The 20,355-nt window shown below is 46.6% G+C and overlaps 1 protein-coding gene across 6 annotated transcripts in view; it reads left to right on the forward strand.

Annotated features, from left to right (window-relative positions):
* The window catches only part of PLA2G6 (phospholipase A2 group VI), a 95,031-nt gene that overhangs the window by 58,748 nt on the left and 15,928 nt on the right, over positions 1–20,355 (forward strand). For 5 of the 6 annotated variants that reach the window (XM_075573683.1, XM_075573686.1, XM_075573684.1 and 2 more), the window contains 4 exons: positions 13,035–13,171; positions 13,578–13,607; positions 16,274–16,428; positions 16,883–17,050. In XM_075573683.1, the coding sequence (XP_075429798.1) occupies positions 13,035–13,171; positions 13,578–13,607; positions 16,274–16,428; positions 16,883–17,050 (490 nt within the window). The remainder of the gene's footprint in view (positions 1–13,034; positions 13,172–13,577; positions 13,608–16,273; positions 16,429–16,882; positions 17,051–20,355) is intronic. The other variant, XM_075573682.1, reaches the window with a different exon arrangement.

Consider the following 20,355-nt stretch of genomic DNA (forward strand, 5'->3'; position numbering starts at 1 on the left):
GGGCGCACCCCCCAGTTTGCGCACCACTGGTATACTGAATGATCATACAGGAGGGTCTGCCAGGGGAGAGCCCACGCTGGCTTTATATACACATTTGATTTCCTTTGCCTAACATAAGTTGCTGGGCAGAATGTCTCCTCCCTATTCTTAAGCATATCATCTAAAGGCTCACTACAGCAATTGAAAATTTAGTTAAAACAGCTCAGTAGTAATAACAACATATAATAAGATACATTTTATCCAATTATTTCATTTATAATTGGAGAATGGTACTTCTGGGCGTTGAGCCACGCACCTGGTCTGATAACGAAGCTCGCAACAAGCACATTCTTTCACACACAGGTAATGCTCTTAACTTTTTATGTGCTGAGTACCTTACGAATCTATATGGTTAATAACCCTCCCATACAGTATATTTGTTTTTGCCAAAGTTAAGTTTTAATTTCTCTGGAAAGCACCAAATATTCTGAAATTGTCTCAAAGCAAACCCTGCCCATCCAGATATCTATACCCATTATCATTATAAACATTATCACACGTACACATAAATCAGAACAGACAAAATGGAGAAGAGACAAAATGGACGATCAGTAACCCCAGGCCCCTCTTTCTTCGGTGTAACCCTCCTGTCCATAATTATTTCTATAAATATATATATATATATATATATCTATATATATATATACACAGTGTTCGACAAACCTATTCCCCCACACGCCCCGGGCGAGTGGATTTGACCTTATGGCGACCTCCTTATGGCCGCCCAAGCAGCGCACGTGCTTTTTTTTTTTAATTTTCCCTGCTCGCGCTGAAAAAAAAAATACATTTAAATCCAGCAGCCTGATTGGCTGACAGGACTTGGCGGGCTGCCAAGATTTTTTTTTCCATCCAGGCTAAGGCCACGCAGGCGCATCCTCTTCCTGCTGCTTGAAGAGGTTAGTACTCCATTGCATCCCCCCCTCCCTGTCCCCGTGTCTGCCCGCGGGGTGGGTGATGGTAGCGGGGATGTTCCCCCTTCCTCTCCCCCCCCCCACCCCCCCCCAGTCCTCGCTCCTCCCAGTCCTTGCTTCCCCCCAGGTGCCCGTGTCTACCCGCGAGGTGGGAGATGGTAGCGGGGGTGTTCTCCCCCCAGGCCCCGCTTCCCCCCTGGTCCCGTGGCTGCCCGCGCGGGGCGGGAGATGGGCGCGGGGGGGGGGGGGGGGGAGCATGGTACTGGTCGCGGCCTTTCCTCTCTTCCTTTCTACCCCCCCCCCCCTCGAGTCCCAGGGGTTCTGCTGGCCGGCCGCACTCACTGCTGCCCCTAACTTTTCCCTCTCCGCTCTCCTCCTCCCTCCTAGGAGCGTGCGTGCAGTCCTCGCTGCCTGTGAGCTGAGAGGGGGGGGGGGGGTCATCTGTGGTGTCGGCTTCTTCTGTAAAATTTCATGTGAGCTACCGGAGGTGTGGGGGGGGGGAGCGGGAGCTGCTGCTTCTTCTGCTCAACGTTTTGTGTGTGTGTGTGTGACAGACATTGTGTATGACAGACATTGTGTGTGTGTGTGACAGACATTGTGTGTGTGTGTGTGTGTGTGTGTGTGTGTGTGTGTGTGTGTGTGTGTGTGTGACCTCATTGGGCTGGCCCCAGGTAAACATACTCACAACTCAATGTCCCCAGTAGCTCTCTCCACAAGCGTGCAGCTGTATCTGGTAAGGAGAATCCAAATGCAGTGTGTGTGCAGCGCACAGCAAAGGATGATAAGGAGCAGGTCTGGCACTTTATCGTGCACGTATCGCACGAAACGTGTAGAAGGGTTGCAACCCTCTATTTTATGGCTTCACATTAAAGGATGTTTTTGCCAGACCTGCTCCTTATCATCCTTTGCTGTGCGCTGCACACACACTGTGTGTGTGTGACACTGTGTGTGTGTGACACTGTGTGTGTGTGTGTGTGTGACACTGTGTGTGTGTGTGTGTGTGTGTGTGTGTGTGTGTGTGTGTGTGTGTGTGTGTGTAGGACACCAGAGGTACCCCCTAAACAGTCACCTCCTCCCCACCCAGTCACCTCCTCCCCACCCAATCACCCCCCCCAGTCAGTCACCCCCCCCAGTCAGTCACCCCCCCCAGTCAGTCACCCCCCCCCAGTCAGTCACCCCCCCCAGTCAGTCACCCCCCCCCAGTCAGTCACCCCCCCAGTCAGTCACCCCCCCAGTCAGTCACCCCCCCCAGTCAGTCACCCCCCCCAGTCAGTCACCCCCCCCCGTCAGTCACCCCCCCCCGTCAGTCAACCCCCCGTCAGTCACCCCCCCCCCAGTCAGTCACCCCCCCCCCCAGTCAGTCACCCCCCCCCAGCCAGCCACCCTCCCCCAGCCAGCCACCCCCCCCAGCCAGTCACCCCCCCCAGCCAGTCACCCCCCCCAGCCAGTTAGTCAGTCACCCCCCCCCCCCAGCCAGTCAGTCACCCCCCCCAGCCAGTCAGTCAGTCACCCCCCCAGCCAGTCACCCCCCCCCAGCCAGCCAGTCACCCCCCCCCAGCTAGTCACCCCTCCCAGCCAGTCAGTCACCCCACCCAGCCAGTCTGTCACCCCCCCCCCCCAGCCAGTCTGTCACCCCCCCCCCCAGCCAGTCTGTCACCCCCCCCCCCAGCCAGTCAGTCACCCCCCCCAGCCTGTCAGTCACCCCCCCAGCCAGTCAGTCACCCCCCCCCAGCCAGTCAGTCACCCCCCCCAGCCAGTCAGTCACCCCCCCCAGCCAGTCAGTCACCCCCCCCCCGTCAGTCAGTCACCCCCCCGTCAGTCAGTCACCCCCCAGTCTCTCTGTCTCCTCGTCTCTCTCTCTCTCCCCTCCCTCCTCTCTCTGTCTCCCCTCCCTCCTCTCTCTGTCTCCCCTCCCTCCTCTCTCTGTCTCCCCTCCCTCCTCTCTCTGTCTCCCCTCCCTCCTCTCTCTGTCTCCCCTCCCTCGTCTCTCTGTCTCCCCTACCTTGTCTCTCTGTCTCCCCTGCCTCCTCTCTCTGTCTCTCTGTCTCCCCTGCCTCCTCTCTCTGTCTCCCCTGCCTCCTCTCTCTGTCTCCCCTGCCTCCTCTCTCTGTCTCCCCTGCCTCCTCTCTCTGTCTCCCCTGCCTCCTCTCTCTGTCTCCCCTGCCTCCTCTCTCTGTCTCCCCTGCCTCCTCTCTCTGTCTCTGTCTCCCCTCCCTCCTCTCTCTGTCTCTGTCTCCCCTCCCTCCTCTCTCTGTCTCTGTCTCCCCTCCCTCCTCTCTCTGTCTCTGTCTTCCCTCCCTCCTCTCTCTGTCTCTGTCTCCCCTCCCTCCTCTCTCTGTCTCTGTCTCCCCTCCCTCCTCTCTCTGTCTCCCCTCCCTCCTCTCTCTGTCTCCCCTCCCTCCTCTCTCTGTCTCCCCTCCCTCCTCTCTCTGTCTCCCCTCCCTCCTCTCTTTGTCTCCCCTCCCTCCTCTCTCTGTCTCCCCCTCCCTCCTCTCTCTGTCTCCCCTGCCTCCTCTCTCTGTCTCTCTGTCTCCCCTGCCTCCTCTCTCTGTCTCCCCTGCCTCCTCTCTCTGTCTCTCTGTCTCCCCTCCCTCCTCTCTCTGTCTCTCTGTCTCCCCTGCCTCCTCTCTCTGTCTCCCCTCCCTCCTCTCTCTGTCTCCCCTCCCTCGTCTCTCTGTCTCCCCTGCCTCCTCTCTCTGTCTCTGTCTCCCCTGCCTCCTCTCTCTGTCTCCCCTGCCTCCTCTCTCTGTCCCCCTCCCTCCTCTCTCTGTCTCTCTGTCTCCCCTGCCTCCTCTCTCTGTCTCTCTGTCTCCCCTGCCTCCTCTCTCTGTCTCCCCTCCCTCCTCTCTCTGTCTCCCCTCCCTCCTCTCTCTGTCTCCCCTCCCTCCTCTCTCTGTCTCTGTCTCCCCTGCCTCCTCTCTCTGTCTCTCTGTCTCCCCTGCCTCCTCTCTCTGTCTCTCTGTCTCCCCTCCCTCCTCTCTCTGTCTCCCCTCCCTCCTTCCTCTCTGTCTCCCCACCCTCCTCTCTCGGCCTGTCTGTCTCCCCTCCCTCCTCTCTCTGTCTGTCTCCCCTCCCTCCTCTCTCTGTCTGTCTCCCCTCCCTCCTCTCTCTGTCTGTCTCCCCTCCCTCCTCTCTCTGTCTGTCTCCCCTCCCTCCTCTCTCTGTCTGTCTCCCCTCCCTCCTCTCTCTGTCTGTCTCCCCTCTCTCCTCTCTCTGTCTGTCTCCCCTCTCTCCTCTCTCTGTCTTTCTCCCTCCTCCCTCCTCTCTGTATCTGGATATCTTATTTACCCTGTATATCTTAACTGCCCTATACCTACACCGAAATAACCTATACTGCTTTCTTCCAGATCTGACTCTCAAGCTTCACACGGGAGACATCGGAATCCCCCCAAACCCAGAAGACAGGTAGGGAACACCTCCCCTCCAATGTATAACATTGCGGGAATGTGGGTACCTGGACATTGAGGGACTGCGGATCAGGTAAGATCCCAGGCGGGATTGCTGCTTTAGATATTGTGAAGCGGGGCGTCCAGACACTGGTTAAGGGGTTCAGGAAACTAATCATTCACACCTGTTTTTTTTTTGTAAATCCGACATTTACACATACACACACACATACACATATACACACATACACACACACACATACACACACACACATACACACACACAACCAGGACTAATTGTAGTATAATGTAATACAAGAAATAAACTTATGTCAAAAACGAATGTTGTTCTTACTAGGAATTTATTCAATTTATTTTTTTATTTTTTTAAAAGCGGGACGGGACTAGGGCGGGGTTGGGGGCGGGACTAGGGCGGGGTTGGGGACGGGACTAGGGCGGGGTTGGGGCGGGACTAGGTGGCGAGTAGATTTTTTTGTTTGGCGAGTAGATTTTTGGGTGATTTGTCGACCACTGTATGTATGTATGTGTATATATATATATATATATATATATATATATATATATATATATATATATATATATATATATATATATATATATACATACACATACACATACACATACACATACACATACACACACAAAACAAAGAAGTAGCGCTATCAGTGTGTGAGTGTTAGTGCGTTCTAAAATATGTGTTGTAACTGATAATAGTACAGGCTGAAAAAAAAACTGAAATGCATGCTTGCTAATGCAAGAAGCCTGACAGATAAAATGGGGTAGCTTGAATTAATAGCTGCAAGGGAGCAGTATGATATCATAGGCATTACTGAAACATGGTGGGATGAAACTCATGACTGGACAGTTAATTTAGAGGGTTATTCTCTTTTCCGGAAGGATCGAACAAATAGAAGGGGAGGTGGAGTATGTTTATATGTTAAACCGGATCTAAAACCTATTATAAGGGATGATGTCTATGAAGGGAATGATGAAAATGTAGAGACTTTGTGGATAGAAATTAGCAGTGGAGGTAAAAGTATAAAGAAAATGTTTGTGGGAATATGCTATAAACCACCAAATATCTGTGAGATTGAGGAAGCTAAAATACTTTTGCAAATGGAGAAGGCATCAAAACTGGGTCATGTTTGCATAATGGGGGATTTTAATTATCCAGACATAGATTGGGGCAATGAGATTAGCATTACAACAAAAGGAAACAGGTTTTCGGGGGTGCTTAAAGATAATTATATTTCACAAATTATTGAGGAACCAACCAGGAGAGGGGCAGTTTTGTATTTGGTCATATCAAACAATGTAGAAGTAATAACAAATATTCAAGTCCTGGAACATTTGGGTAACAGTGATCATAACATGGTCTCATTTGAAATAAATTATCAAAAAACAGATTACTTGGGTTCAACAAAGACCATAAACTTTAGAAAGGCAGATTTTAATAAACTGAGGTCTAATCTAGTAGTAATACAATGGGATGATGTTTTTGCAGGGAAAAATGTAGAAGATAAATGGGCAGTCTTTAAAACATTGTTAGAAAAGCACACTTATCAGTGTATACCCTTGGGTAATAAGTATAAAAGAAATAAGTCAAAACCAATGTGGCTAAATAAACAGGTAGGGGAGGAAATGGACAAGAAGAGGAAGACGTTTAGATTCTTTAAGTCAGAAGGGACAGAGACATCGTATCAGAATTATAAGGAATGTAACAAAAATTGCAAAAGGGCAATTAAATTAGCAAAAATGGATAATGAAAAAAGGATTGCAATAGAAAGTAAGGTCAACCCTAAAAAGTTCTTTAAGTACCTTAATAACAAAAAAATGAGAAAAGAAAATATAGGACCCTTTCAGTGTGAGATGGGTAGGCAGATTATTGGAGATAAGGAAAAAGCTGAGGTATTAAACAAATTCTTTGCCTCTGTGTTTACCAGGGAAGAATCAAGTTCAATAGTAGTGCCGCAGGAGCAAGCCACAACCTCCATATTAATGACCAATTGGTTAACTGAGGAAGAAGTTCATAAGCGACTTGAAAAAATTAAAGTAAATAAGGCACCTGGCCCCGATGGCATACATCCAAGAGTTCTCAAGGAGTTAAGCTCATCAATAGCCAAACCATTATATTTAATATTCAAGGACTCCATTTCCACAGGCTAGTACCACAAGATTGGCGTAAAGCAGATGTGGTGCCTATATTTAAAAAGGGAGCTAGATCACAACCGGGAAATTACAGACCTGTAAGCCTGACTTCAATAGTAGGGAAACTACTTGAAAGTTTAATACGGGATAATATTCAGGAATACCTAATGGAAAACAAAATTATTAGTAATAGTCAGCATGGATTTATGAAGGATAGATCTTGCCAAACAAACCTTATTTGTTTCTTTGACCAGGGTAATGCAGTTGATGTGGTCTACTTAGATTTTGCAAAGGCTTTTGATACGGTTTCACACAAGAGGTTGGTGTACAAAATAAAGACAATTGGACTCAGTCATAATATATGCACCTGGATTGAAAACTGGTTAAAGGACAGACAACAGAGGGTTGTCATAAATGGAACTTTTTCAGGTTGGGCTAAAGTCGTAAGTGGAGTACCTCAGGGATCGGTACTGGGACCCCTGCTTTTTAACTTGTTTATTAATGACCTTGAGGTTGGGATCGAGAGCAAAGTCTCCATCTTTGCTGATGATACTAAATTGTGTAAGGTAATAGAATCAGAGCAGGATGTAATTTCTCTTCAGAAGGACTTGGAGAGACTGGAAATGTTGGCAGGTAAATGGCAGATGAGGTTTAATACAGATAAATGTAAGGTTATGCATTTGGGATGCAAGAATAAAAAGGCGACTTACAAATTAAATGGAGATATATTGGGGGAATCCTTGATGGAGAAGGATTTAGGAATGCTTTTAGACAGCAGGCTTAGCAATAGTGCCCAATGTCATGCAGTAGCTGCAAAGGCAAACAAGATCTTATCTTGCATCAAACGGGCAATGGATGGAAGGGAAGTAAACATAATTATTCCCCTTTACAAAGCATTAGTAAGACCACACCTTGAATATGGAGTACAATTTTGGGCACCAATCCTAAGAAAAGACATTATGGAACTAGAGAGAGTGCAGAGAAGAGCCACCAAATTAATAAAGGGGATGGACAATTTAACTTATGAGGAGAGGCTAGCTAAATTAGATTTATTCACATTAGAAAAGAGGCGTCTAAGAGGGGATATGATAACTATATACAAATATATTCAGGGACAATACAAGGAGCTTTCAAAAGAACTATTCATCCCACGGGCAGTACAAAGGACTCAGGGCCATCCCTTAAGGTTGGAGGAAAGGAAATTTCACCAGCAACAAAGGAAAGGGTTCTTTACAGTAAGGGCAGTTAAAATGGGGAATTCATTACCCTCGGAGACTGTGATGGCAGATACAATAGATTTGTTCAAAAAAAGGTTGGACATCTTTTTAGATGGGAAAGGTATACAGGGATATACCAAATAAGTATACATGGGAAGGATGTTGATCCAGGGATTAATCCGATTGCCAATTCTTGGAGTCAGGAAGGAATTAATTTTTCCCCTTAATGGGGTTCTTTGTTTGCCTTCCTCTGGATCAATAAGTAAGTATAGATATTGGATAAAGTATCTGTTGTCAGAATTTAGCATAGGTTGAACTTGATGGACCTACGTCTTTTTTCAACCTCATCTACTATGTAACTATGTAACTATGATTGTGTTATAAAAAATGTGTGCTGGTGTGAGAGACTGAAAAATATATTTAACAAAAATTGGTTATATATTAATAACACAAAAAATAAATAGAACAGTGTCCAGTGTAAAAATAGAACAGACCAGTCCAATGTAATAGATGAAAACAAGTCCAGATAGGTATTCCAGTCACTGTATGGAGAGGCAAGCTTCTATATGATCTAGCCAGATCAAAGGAATCTACAAGAACAAAAGAAAAACAAGCGCCAGCTCCATAGCATAATACTGTATGTAAAAGACACAAATTTATTCAAAATCAAGAGAGGCCGCCAGGACATGTACTCACTTCAAATATATAAAAAGCATTTATGGGAGACAATCTGTTATCTTCCAGGAACTGCAGGGGGGGGGGAGGTGCAGCCAAGGTGTTGTTAGAGCAGTAAAGCTGATGATATGGGTGTGCAAGGCAGATACTTATCAGTATAAGATGTCAATCAGGAGAGGGGAGAGATGCTGTTTTCCACTTCAGTGCTGGTGTGACTGGATCCAAGGTGTCGGCACTCGTAGCACTAAGAATGGACTCCCAGCGTCACTAAATGAATGTCCACTGTGTCTCCAATATGAGAGCGCCGCGCCAGCAATGCAGTATAAACTGCCTTTCTCCTCTGTCTGCTTTTTTAATATATATATATATATATATATATATAGCAACTGTAAATATTACTGTATGTTCATTTGCATGTCTTAGACAGGTCTGCAACCCTATCTTTCCCCATTATCGCCCAGCATACAGCGCTTCCACTGCAGCAAGGGATTCTGGGAAGTGACATGCAAATGAGCACACAGTGCCACCTTTTGTCTCAAGCTCGTATTACACAAGCAAATCCTCAAGCCAATGCATACTGTTTTAAACACAGCTTTTAGACAGAGGCTGGGATGGGATGCAAAGCCAGTAAACCCACTCACAGACATGTTTGAACCTTGATGGGTATCATCAGTGTGAGGTTGGTTGTACTGGTTAAGCTGGTTTGAGACTAGACTATAGTGTGTATATATATATATATATATATATGTATGTATATATGTATGTATGTATGTATATGTATATGTATATGTATATATATATATATATATATATATATATACACCAAAATAAGTAATTAATTATCTAACGACCATTAAATGCTGCCTCAAAATTCCTAACCTCACACCAAGGTTAACATATATAAAACCAAACAATATAAATAAAGGGCGCAAATCAGTGGATCAATAAATAAAAAATATCAATATACAATGTGTCATTGGAAGGTGTCCAAGGTGGTATTTAACAGAAAAAAACTGCGCTAATCTCAAAACAAATAAAGCAATCATAAAATAAATAAGTGCATAAAATAATCATAAATAATAAAACGACGTTATAGTTACAAGTCCAGTCCAGGAGGTGCAAAAATGTAGATAGTTCAAAGAATAGATGATATAATAATGCCACAAATGCAGGTATGGGGCAGCTGTATCTGGAGAAATCACTCCCCAAGAAGAATCTGCATAGAAAAACAAGGCAACAGTGCACAGCCCTAGTGCATTACCAGAAACCATTGTTAAATTGTTTAGTGCAAACAAAAAGAAAGCGCAAAAAGGGAAAAAACACAATTAATAAAGATAATAATAACCTTTACAATAAACTTAAAAATACATATGAAAAATCATTTAATAAAATATGGGTTCACATGAACCCGCACTTCCACAAATGCAGAGCACTAGCAGGGATACCCTGAATCAAAGCCCCTAGGTCTAGTGATGTTGAAAAGCCCTGGGATATGGCTAGATATTACCACAGCTTACAGTGATTTCAAACAGGGACCGCACTCCATTGCAAAGTAAGGGAAAGCACCGCAGTCTGTCGAGCTCCCGTTGTCACGGTCACTCTCCGCTGCGTGATGTCACCTCTACGCGTTTCGCGTCATATGACGCTTCTTCGGGAGGTATGACTAACCACTCCCATAGCTGCTCTTAAATAGCAAGACGGACAATTCCTCTGCCAATGGGAGTTACCATGGGTGTGTTACAAACTTCCAATCAATGCCTACTACCAAAAAATGACCAATACAAACATCCTTATACCACAAACAATTGCTACAAATGATTACTATCTATTTAATTCGTTATCTATTAAAAATCACTGTCTGTTGAAATTAACTCATAATAATAATAATAATAATAATGAAATTTATATATGTATACATGTCGCCATGTATCCAAATGAATAAAATTAGTTCCAAAACAAATTCAACCATAAAGGTATTAGATAATAATAGTACATAATATTAATAAATGATATTAATAAAATATTGGCAAATTGTTCTATGGTACATATAACAAACAACATAAAATACAAATATCACAAACTCATGACAAACTATGAAGTGACAACACAAATGCATAATCTTAGCAAGACAAACATCACAAAATAAATAGCTGTTAAGACATAAATACATTAACAAAGAACCAGGAAAATGAATAAAGAAAAAATGAAAATGCTGGATAAAGATACATCAAATAACATTATATAAACTTTATATAATAAACCAAAAAAAGTGAAAGCTGCAGAGGGAGACCACTTATTGTGAATCAAGTGGATCTATTGAGACTGCGCGCATCTTTGCTATTAAATTGTTTAGTACCGATGATCTTAACGAGAATTTAGATATTAATACTATAGTTTAGTCCCCCTGATCATTTAGTGGTTTTTCATTAGATTTCCCTCCCCCTTTCCCCCCCCAATCCCTTCACCACTCTTTATCTCCCACCCCCCACCTTACCTTCCCCCCTTCTTCCCTCCCCCTCCCTCCTTCCCCCTCTCTTTTTTTTTCCTCTTCCCTTTTGTTCATTTTTTATTCTTTTTTATTTCCTTTTTTTCTTTTACTCTTTTTTTTTTCTTCATTTTTAGTGCCATGATACAATCTATGACATTGCCATTAATTCCAGGTATATATATGCCAGGAATCTCTCAATGTTCATTTGTTCTGTTTTTTACCTTTTACCTTTACCTTTTATCTCTAGGTTCAGATTTTATATATGTTATTTTAAATTGGTCTATCTTAGTCATTTGTGCAAGTATTTGCACCAGTTGGAGTATATTTGCTCCTTTTATTAATGTCACTTCGTCCCTTAATTCTTTTAAATTAAGTTGTTTCCCAAGTGCTTTATATTTATTTATTGTTTTAGACATTTTATCAAATTATTCAATGTGTTGTTTAATGTGTGGCAACCAATAGTTTGCTGCCACGAACTGCTGACCAATGACATGCTATACGCATTATCTATAAATTGGAAGTATTGCATGACATCCGGTGCAAAATGGAGACAGAAATTCACTAGGCACTTCTATGAGTGTCTCGGATATAAAATATAAATAGTACAATTAAAATCAAAATATACAAACGGTGACAGAATGCAGATCGACCTTCCTTGTTGATCCTTAAAGTTAGGCTTTGGTCCCGCTGCGTCCGGCTGCGCTACTCACCATCTGATGGTGTCCTCCCGAGCAGGTCCCAGTCCCTCCTCCCTGTACGGCTCACTACACGCTGTGACGCGTCAGCCGCCAGGGGATGCAAGAGAATTGTAATCCCAAGCGGCGACGCGTCACGTGGTGTTGCTGTGAGCCAATGAGGAGGGGAGGGCTTCAGAGAGGAGGAGGGGAGGGCTTCGGAGAGGAGGAGGGGAGGGATGAGGAGAGGAGGAGAGGAGGGCTTCGGGAAGCGGGGAAAGCAGCTGCAGCACCAAGGGAGCCCCCCTACTCCCTCCCACAGACTCCTCAGGGAGGCGGGGGAGGAAACCCCCTGACACACAGTGATGGCCCCGCCCCCCCCGACGTCATTGCCGCACCCACCCGACCCGTTTTGGCCACGCCCCCCGCTCCAGCTCCCTACAGGCCGCAGATAGCAGTAAAGTGCCTTTCCACGCGCCGCCTGTCTGCAGTGCGGGCGCGTGGTCTGAGGCAGCGGGGCCTTAGCCTTATGGTGTAGAGGAGTCAGGGAGCACAGAGCGCAGGGCACCAGGGGTGACATGAAAAACAAAACACACAATAATAGTGCAACTCTGTCTAAATAAGTGTACACATCTATATTAGTACACAGTGAAAACCTCAGTGGAATGAATGGTTCAAATAATCAGGTTCCCCATATGCAGAGATAGCAGGTTGGAAAACACACAGTATACTCCAGTCACCCCAGCAGAGTAAAGGTATACACTGGATGGCACAGGAAATGTGATGGAGAAAAGCTTCTATCAACACACACACAAATAGACCACTTCAAATAGCTTGCAGGAGATAGTGAAATTATATTGGCATAAAGGAACCCGCATCAGCGGTAGGCAGTGCAAACTCACAGGAATACCCTGGATTAGGGCATGGTACATAGAGTAGCGTCCTGGTAGTGGGGTAGGTGATCCAACATGTGACGTTGTGTTGCAGAGGACTCGCTGCGCCTTGCGGTTCCTCTGCCCTCCACAATCACTGAACTTCCGGGTGCACCCCCTTCCACGCTTGGGAACCTCATGTGACAGCTCCCAGTCTCAGTCGCAGCAGCAGCAGCTCTCAGTAGCCCAAGGATCCGGTCTCGCACAGCGGCTGCAGCAATCAGGACGTTGCCTGTGTATCAAAGGGATTCTCCTACAAACATGTGGTTTATAAGCTTTTTTGTAAGGTTTGTAAGCTTGAGCCGTATTACACTGTGTGCTCATTGGCATGTCGTTACCCAGAATTCCTTGCTGCAGTGGAAGCACTGTATGCTAAGAGATAATGGGGAAAGGCAGGGCTGCAGAGCTGTCTGAGACGTGAATGTGCTCACCTGTGGATTGTTGTAAGAATATAACCCTTTCACTGCCTCGGCATGTCCAGTCCTTTAAAATATCCTATTGTTCCAGTCCCCTCTCCCCTCACCCTTGTCCCTTTTGGTTCAGGGTTATGGTGACTGGGACATTGTCAGACAGACACCCTGCTGAACTCCACCTCTTCCGAAACTACGACCCACCCGAGACTGGGAACGACCCCCCCTTCAAGAGGGCCGCTCATTTCCGCCCTCTGACGAAGCCAGAAGGTAAATGGGAGGTTGTCACTCCTGGTACTTACTAATAAATGTGTGCAGGGTGTGGACAGGCTTTCTAACGTCACTTAGAGGGATCTACGTGGCATTGTGGATGGCTCAGTGGTCATATTTTGTTTTTTTTGTAAAACAAGTTTTAGGAAGTTGGACGGGCGCGGTCATACTCAGTATTCATTTCTATTGCTGCGTGATTATTTGGCAGGCGGGTAGGACGCAGAGACCCTAGCAGGGCAGAGGCTGGCACAGAATAGGGGGTTATATGATAAGGGGCGTGAGTAGGATTAACTGCGGGGGCTGGAGAAAGGGGTTAAGGAAGGGAGAAGTAAAGATGAAGGCTTGTCATAGCTCAGGACTGAGGAACGGTGCTCCCCCTGTGACCATGTCTCCCTTCCACCTGCAGGAAGGGACAGCTTGGAGCTGTGCTGGGAAGGTATGGAAGGAGAGGCGCTCTCGCTCCCTCCCCGTGTCCCCTCTTCTGTCACAGGGTGTTAGGTGGAGGATTGTGTCTCTGGGGGAGTAGGGGGACAGTAGAGTGTTACGTAGTCCTAGATTCACAGGGCTGTCCCCTCTTCCTTCTCTCCCATGCCTCGCTTCTCAGTGTCTGGCTCACAACCAATAGGTTTTAGATCTGTTAATTATTCTATCAATCGATTTGCCAACCTCTCTGTGTACTGATGTGTATGTGTGCCTATCTATCTGCCTGTCTGTCTCTGTGTACTGATGTCTGTGTGCCTATCTATCTGCCTGTCTGTCTCTGTGTACTGATGTCTGTGTGCCTATCTATCCGTCTGTCTGTCTCTGTGTACTGATGTGTATGTGTGCCTATCTATCTGCCTGTCTGTCTCTGTGTACTGATGTCTGTGTGCCTATCTATCCGCCTGTCTGGCTCTGTGTACTGATGTCTGTGTGCCTATCTATCTGCCTGTCTGTCTCTGTGTACTGATGTCTGTGTGCCTATCTATCCGCCTGTCTGTCTCTGTGTACTGATGTGCCTGTGTGCCTATCTATCCGCCTGTCTGTCTCTGTGTACTGATGTGCCTGTGTGCCTATCTATCCGCCTGTCTCTCTCTGTGTACTGATGTCTGTGTGCCTATCTATCCGCCTGTCTGTCTCTGTGTACTGATGTGTATGTGTGCCTATCTATCCGTCTGTCTGTCTCTGTGTACTGATGTGTGTGTGCCTATCTATCCGTCTGTCTGTCTCTGTGTACTGATGTGTCTGTGTGTCTATCTATCCGCCTGTCTGTCTCTGTGTACTGATGTCTGTGTGTCTATCTATCCGTCTGTCTGTCTCTGTGTACTGATGTGCCTGTGTGCCTATCTATCCGACTGTCTGTCTCTGTGTACTGATGTGGCTGTGTGCCTATCTATCTGCCTGTCTGTCTCTGTGTACTGATGTCTGTGTGCCTATCTATCCGCCTGTCTGTCTCTGTGTACTGATGTGTATGTGTGCCTATCTATCCGTCTGTCTGTCTCTGTGTACTGATGTGTGTGTGTCTATCTATCCGTCTGTCTGTCTCTGTGTACTGATGTGTCTGTGTGCCTATCTATCCGCCTGTCTGTCTCTGTGTACTGATGTCTGTGTGCCTATCTATCCGTCTGTCTGTCTCTGTGTACTGATGTCTGTGTGCCTATCTATCCGCCTGTCTGTCTCTGTGTACTGATGTGCCTGTGTGCCTATCTATCCGCCTGTCTCTCTCTGTGTACTGATGTGTATGTGTGCCTATCTATCCGCCTGTCTGTCTCTGTGTACTGATGTGTATGTGTGCCTATCTATCCACCTGTCAGTCTCTGTGTACTGATATGTATGTGTGCCTATCTATCCACCTGTCTTTCTCTGTGTACTGATGTGTATGTGTGCCTATCTATCCGCCTGTCTGTCTCTGTGTACTGATGTCTGTGTGCCTATCTATCTGCCTGTCTGTCTCTGTGTACTGATGTGTATGTGTGCCTATCTATCCGCCTGTCTGTCTCTGTGTACTGATGTGTCTGTGTGCCTATCAATCCGCCTGTCTGTCTCTGTGTACTGATGTGTATGTGTGCCTATCTATCCGCCTGTCTGTCTCTGTGTAGTGATGTGTATGTGTGCCTATCTATCCACCTGTCTTTCTCTGTGTACTGATGTGTATGTGTGCCTATCTATCCACCTGTCAGTCTCTGTGTACTGATGTGTATGTGTGCCTATCTATCCACCTGTCTTTCTCTGTGTACTGATGTGTATGTGTGCCTATCTATCCGCCTGTCTGTCTCTGTGTACTGATGTGCCTGTGTGCCTATATATCCGCCTGTCTGTCTCTGTGTACTGATGTGTCTGTGTGCCTATCTATCCGCCTGTCTGTCTCTGTGTACTGATGTGTATGTGTGCCTATCTATCCGCGTGTCTGTCTCTGTGTACTGATGTGCCTGTGTGCCTATCTATCCGCCTGTCTGTCTCTGTGTACTGATGTGGCTGTGTGCCTATCTATCCGCCTGTCAGTCTCTGTGTACTGATGTGTATGTGTGCCTATCTATCCGCCTGTCTGTCTCTGTGTACTGATGTGCCTGTGTGCCTATCTATCCGCCTGTCAGTCTCTGTGTACTGATGTGTATGTGTGCCTATCTATCCGCCTGTCTGTCTCTGTGTACTGATGTGTATGTGTGCCTATCTATCCGCCTGTCTGTCTCTGTGTACTGATGTGGCTGTGTGCCTATCTGTCTGTCTCTATCTCTTTATCTTCTATCTTCCTCGGTTTACTTCTCTCTCCGCCCCTCGCCCGCCCTGCCCCTCGCTGCTCGCTCGCGCTGCCCATCGCTGCTCGCTCGCCCTGCCCCTCGCTGCTCTCTCGCCCTGCCCCTCGCTGCTCGCTCGCCCTGCCCCTCGCTGCTCGCTCGCCCTGCCTCTTGCTCTCTGCTCGCCCGCCCTGCCCCATGCTGCTCACCTGGCCTGCCCTACGCTGCTCGCTTGTCCTGCCCCATACTGCTCGCTCGCCCTACCCATCGCTTGCCCTGCCTCTCGACCCTTGCTCGCCCTGCCTCTTGCTCCTCACTCGCCCTCTCTGCTCGCTCGCCCGCTCCTCTCTCCCCTTTGCTCTCTCTCTCTCGCTCCCCATCTCCACAGATCAGCTGGTGTGGCGAGCTGCCCGCTCTAGTGGTGCGGCCCCCACATACTTCCGCCCGATTGGTCGCTTCCTGGACGGGGGGCTGCTCTCCAATAATCCCACCCTGGACGCCCTCACCGAGATCCACGAGCACAACTCCTGCCTTAAGCGCCGGGTGAGAAGCCCCCTCTTGCTACCCCTCTTGCCATGCAAGGCCGGCCCTCTCAGGCAGCGAAGCGGGGATGGGATGATTAAAAGCAGCAACTCGCCAGAAAACAAAATTAAATAATAAAAGCCCCCTTCCTTTAGCTGTCCCTCACGCATCACAAGGAGAATAAAATGGCCGCCACCGCCCAAACACATCCAAACCATAGACAGAGCTTGCCATGGTAGCAGCTGGTGCCAGGGCAATAAACGGGTTAAATAGGCTTTAACAAAACTGGCCTTTGAAGTGGAAGTTGTATCAGTAGACCAGTTCCTCTCCTGCCTGACCAGGATTTATAACCTGAAGGTGACCCAGCCCCTGCGGTGCATTGTTCCCCTGCGGTGATGCTTCGCTGAGGATGTCCGATTAAGTTTCTGCTAGGTGCGGTGTGCTGATACTGCCGGGTCTTCCCGCTTTCTTGCAGGGGAACGGTGAGCGGGTGAAGAAGCTGGGAGTGGTGGTCTCGCTGGGCACTGGGAAGCCCCCTCAGGTCCAGGTCAGCTCGGTGGACGTGTTCAGACCCTCCAACCCCATCGAGATGGTGAAGACCGTTTATGGGGCGAGAGAGCTGGGCAAGATGGTGGTGGACTGTGTACGTATGACCATCTGGTGTATGTATGACCATCACATGTATGTGCATGGTGTCATATGTATCGTATTACCATTTAATGTATGTATAGACCATGCCATGTATATATGGATTATCTCTTTTTTTTGGTAGACCATTCCATGTATGTATGGGGCACCATATCCTGTATGTATGGACCAGCCGAAAGCATGTCCAGCCAGCCCCTCTGACACAGACTGTAATATCCTTTGACTCTCCCATCCCTGTCACTGCAGAGTAACACAAGAACCCTGTGACCCCTTCAGCCTGTCTGTGTGACCGCCCGCCGCGACCCATTCTGTGTGTCTTTGTACCCGTCCGCCGCGATCACTTCAGCATGTGTGTGACCGCCCGTCGTGACCCCTTCTGTCTGTCTGTGCGTATGTGTGACCGCCACTATGACTCCTTCAGTCTGTGTGTGACTGCCCGCCGCGACCATGTGTGTGATCACTGCTGTGACCCTGTAAAAGGTATGCAAATGTAGACCTTTTTAGGGTGAAATTAATATAAGGCTTTATTGCCTGTTTCTTTAACAATGTAAACACAAAACATAAAAGAAAAACCTGCTCCACTTTGGAGAATAACTAGACAGTACTGTATATGCTCTAACTGGGTGGGTAACTAGGCTGATTACCACCCCAAACAAACGAACAAAAAAAATATATACATACACACACACACACACACATATGGCCAATAAGAAAGTCTCTTATCTGTTTATGTTGTTGTTGCTGTATTGGAAGGCCTCTCTGTTCTCCTGGGTCAGCATCCTTGTGTGCACATATATGTTTTGTCAATTGGATGTAGCATTGGGCAACCCTGTCTTTTGTTGTATACATTTGTCACGCCCAGTAGCACACTTTTTTGACATAAATATATATTCATGATGTGGTGGGTGTAAGAGTTTGAGCTAGCTGGGAATATGTGTTAATCAATTTCTGACTGGTAATAATTGTAATGGAGGTAGGTGGCACCTCCCCCCCCCCCCCAGAGGTCACTCCTCCTCACCTTTTTACTTGGGAGGTATTTTCACTTTGCTGCAAGAACAAGACCTACTGTGGTTCTTTCCCCCCATACAGAGGTAAAGGGAAGGGTTCACAGTGTAGTGTAGGACCTGCATTTTAGGTTATACCTTGACGTTTGGTATGCAGGCTTACGACGCTTTGGCCAAAGGGTTTAACTAAATAACCAAGTAATTATTATTATTGAAGTATTTAAACTTTATACTTATTACCATATATGTTTTGTCAATTGGATGTAGCATTGGGCACCCCTGTCTTTTGTTGTGTGTGTATTTATATCTATTGTGTGTGTGTGTGTGTGTGTGTGTGTGTGTGTGTGTGTGTGTGTGTGTGTGTGTGTGTGTATATATATACACACACACACACACACACTCACACAACAAAAGACAGGGGTGCCCAATGCTACATCCAATTGACAAAACATATATGGTTATAAGTATAAAGTTTAAATACTTCAATAATAATAATAATTACTTGGTAATTTAGTTAATATATATTATATATATATATATATATATACACACACACACACACACACACACACACACACACACACACACACGTCCAACAAGAAAGTCTCTTATCTGTTTGTTGTAGCTGTAGGGGAAGGCCTCTCTGTTCTCCTGGGTCAGCATCCTTGTGTGCTATGGCACTCTCTGTGTCCAGGTATAGAGGTCTTGTCCCCTTGTCTTGCGGTCAGCATACAGTCCATCTGTGTGCATCAAGACATCATCTTTTCCTCAGGTCAGCCCAGTTGTGGGCTAAGGAAATCTATGTTCTGTCCTCCTTATGTCAGCCAAATGTGAGCTATGGAATGTCTCCTGTGTCTCACATGACCAAGCTGACGATATCACGTGGCGAAACCGGTTGAGTGGGAGTCCTTTCACCATACGGAGCATTCTTGGAGAGGAGCCGCAGGCCGCGAGGTTGCTACCTGAAAACCGGATCTGACGTCAGATGCCCAGACCCGCGGAGACGCGATGGAGTGAAGACTGGTGGCAGAGATCTTATGGTGGCTGCAGGATGCTTTTTCCTCTCTATATTGGGGCTATATCTTCTTGAGTACTGGAGCTGCTTCTCCCTCAATCCGTGCTGAGCTGACACTCACCTTGGATAGACTGCTGATAGCCTTGATTACACACTGCTGTTGATATTCTCAGTTTGTAAGTAGGCCTTTCACAAGAGCCAAGATTGGAGCTGACATTTGTTTCACTTTGTATTTCTCCTGCACTTAGATTTTCTGTGCTTTTGTGTTTTTCCCTCTATGCTCCCCCTGGAATCTGTGAATCTACTACAACACTGAGGGACAAGTGAAAACATATCCCACCAGAGGGTTCGAGCAGGGGGTCAAAACTTTATTATTCTTTTCACCACATTTTTTTGGTTTTTATATCTTCACAATATTTATGTGTTATATACTGTACGTGCACTTTAATTAATTAATTTTACGAGTGTTGTATTCACTTAACTGAATTTACAGTGATAACCTATTAAGTTTTTTGCGGCGTTTTATCACTTTTCACCAGTCACATGAGGCTTTTTACAGAGCTCTCATAAGTCCAGGTGGAGACTAGTTAATTGAGTGGCTGCAATCAACGATCTCTCTGTTGGATTCTCAGAGCTCTGAGGCTGCTTTATTTAAACAGGGATACGTCCCTGTTACATACCTGCCCTGTTCCTGGGAAGCTCGGGCTTACCGCGGCCAAAGCCCATCCTTCCACTCTCACTCGAGATATGCCTGTGGCTCGAAAGAGTGGATGGAGAACGACAGCCCTCAGTCCAACTGGGATTGGAGCCCTTTCTCCAGGTTTTTAGTTTCTCCTCCAGAAGGTGCTTGAGATCAGCACTTTTCAGTTGCTCGAGGAGGACTTTTTCCAAGTACAGTCTTTCTACTGACCGCTTGGTCATGGGTTTTCCCCTGCGTCGGGCGATCCTTTCTTTGTAGGCAGACAGTATGGCGACAGTCGTCGACCATTTACGCCAATAGCTTTCTCTCATCATCTTTTTCATGGAGTCCAATTTAGCACTAAATGTCCATTCCTTGTAACCAATGCTCAGGTCTTGCAAAGCCTCTGTCAGCTTACTTTTGAATTTGGTCGGATGTCCGGAATCTATTTCTACTATCCTAGACTCGTGCCATTTCATGGCATCATTTAAAGAGCATTCAAGAATAGCTATTTGAGTTTTCAGTTCTTGAAGCTGTCCTACACTTCTTTTTCCACTCAATGCAGTTGCCAGTTCAGCTTCTATGGAATTGAGATGCGATTC

This window comes from Ascaphus truei, chromosome 17, assembly GCF_040206685.1.
Source record: "Ascaphus truei isolate aAscTru1 chromosome 17, aAscTru1.hap1, whole genome shotgun sequence".
Classification (NCBI taxonomy): Eukaryota; Metazoa; Chordata; class Amphibia; order Anura; family Ascaphidae; genus Ascaphus; species Ascaphus truei.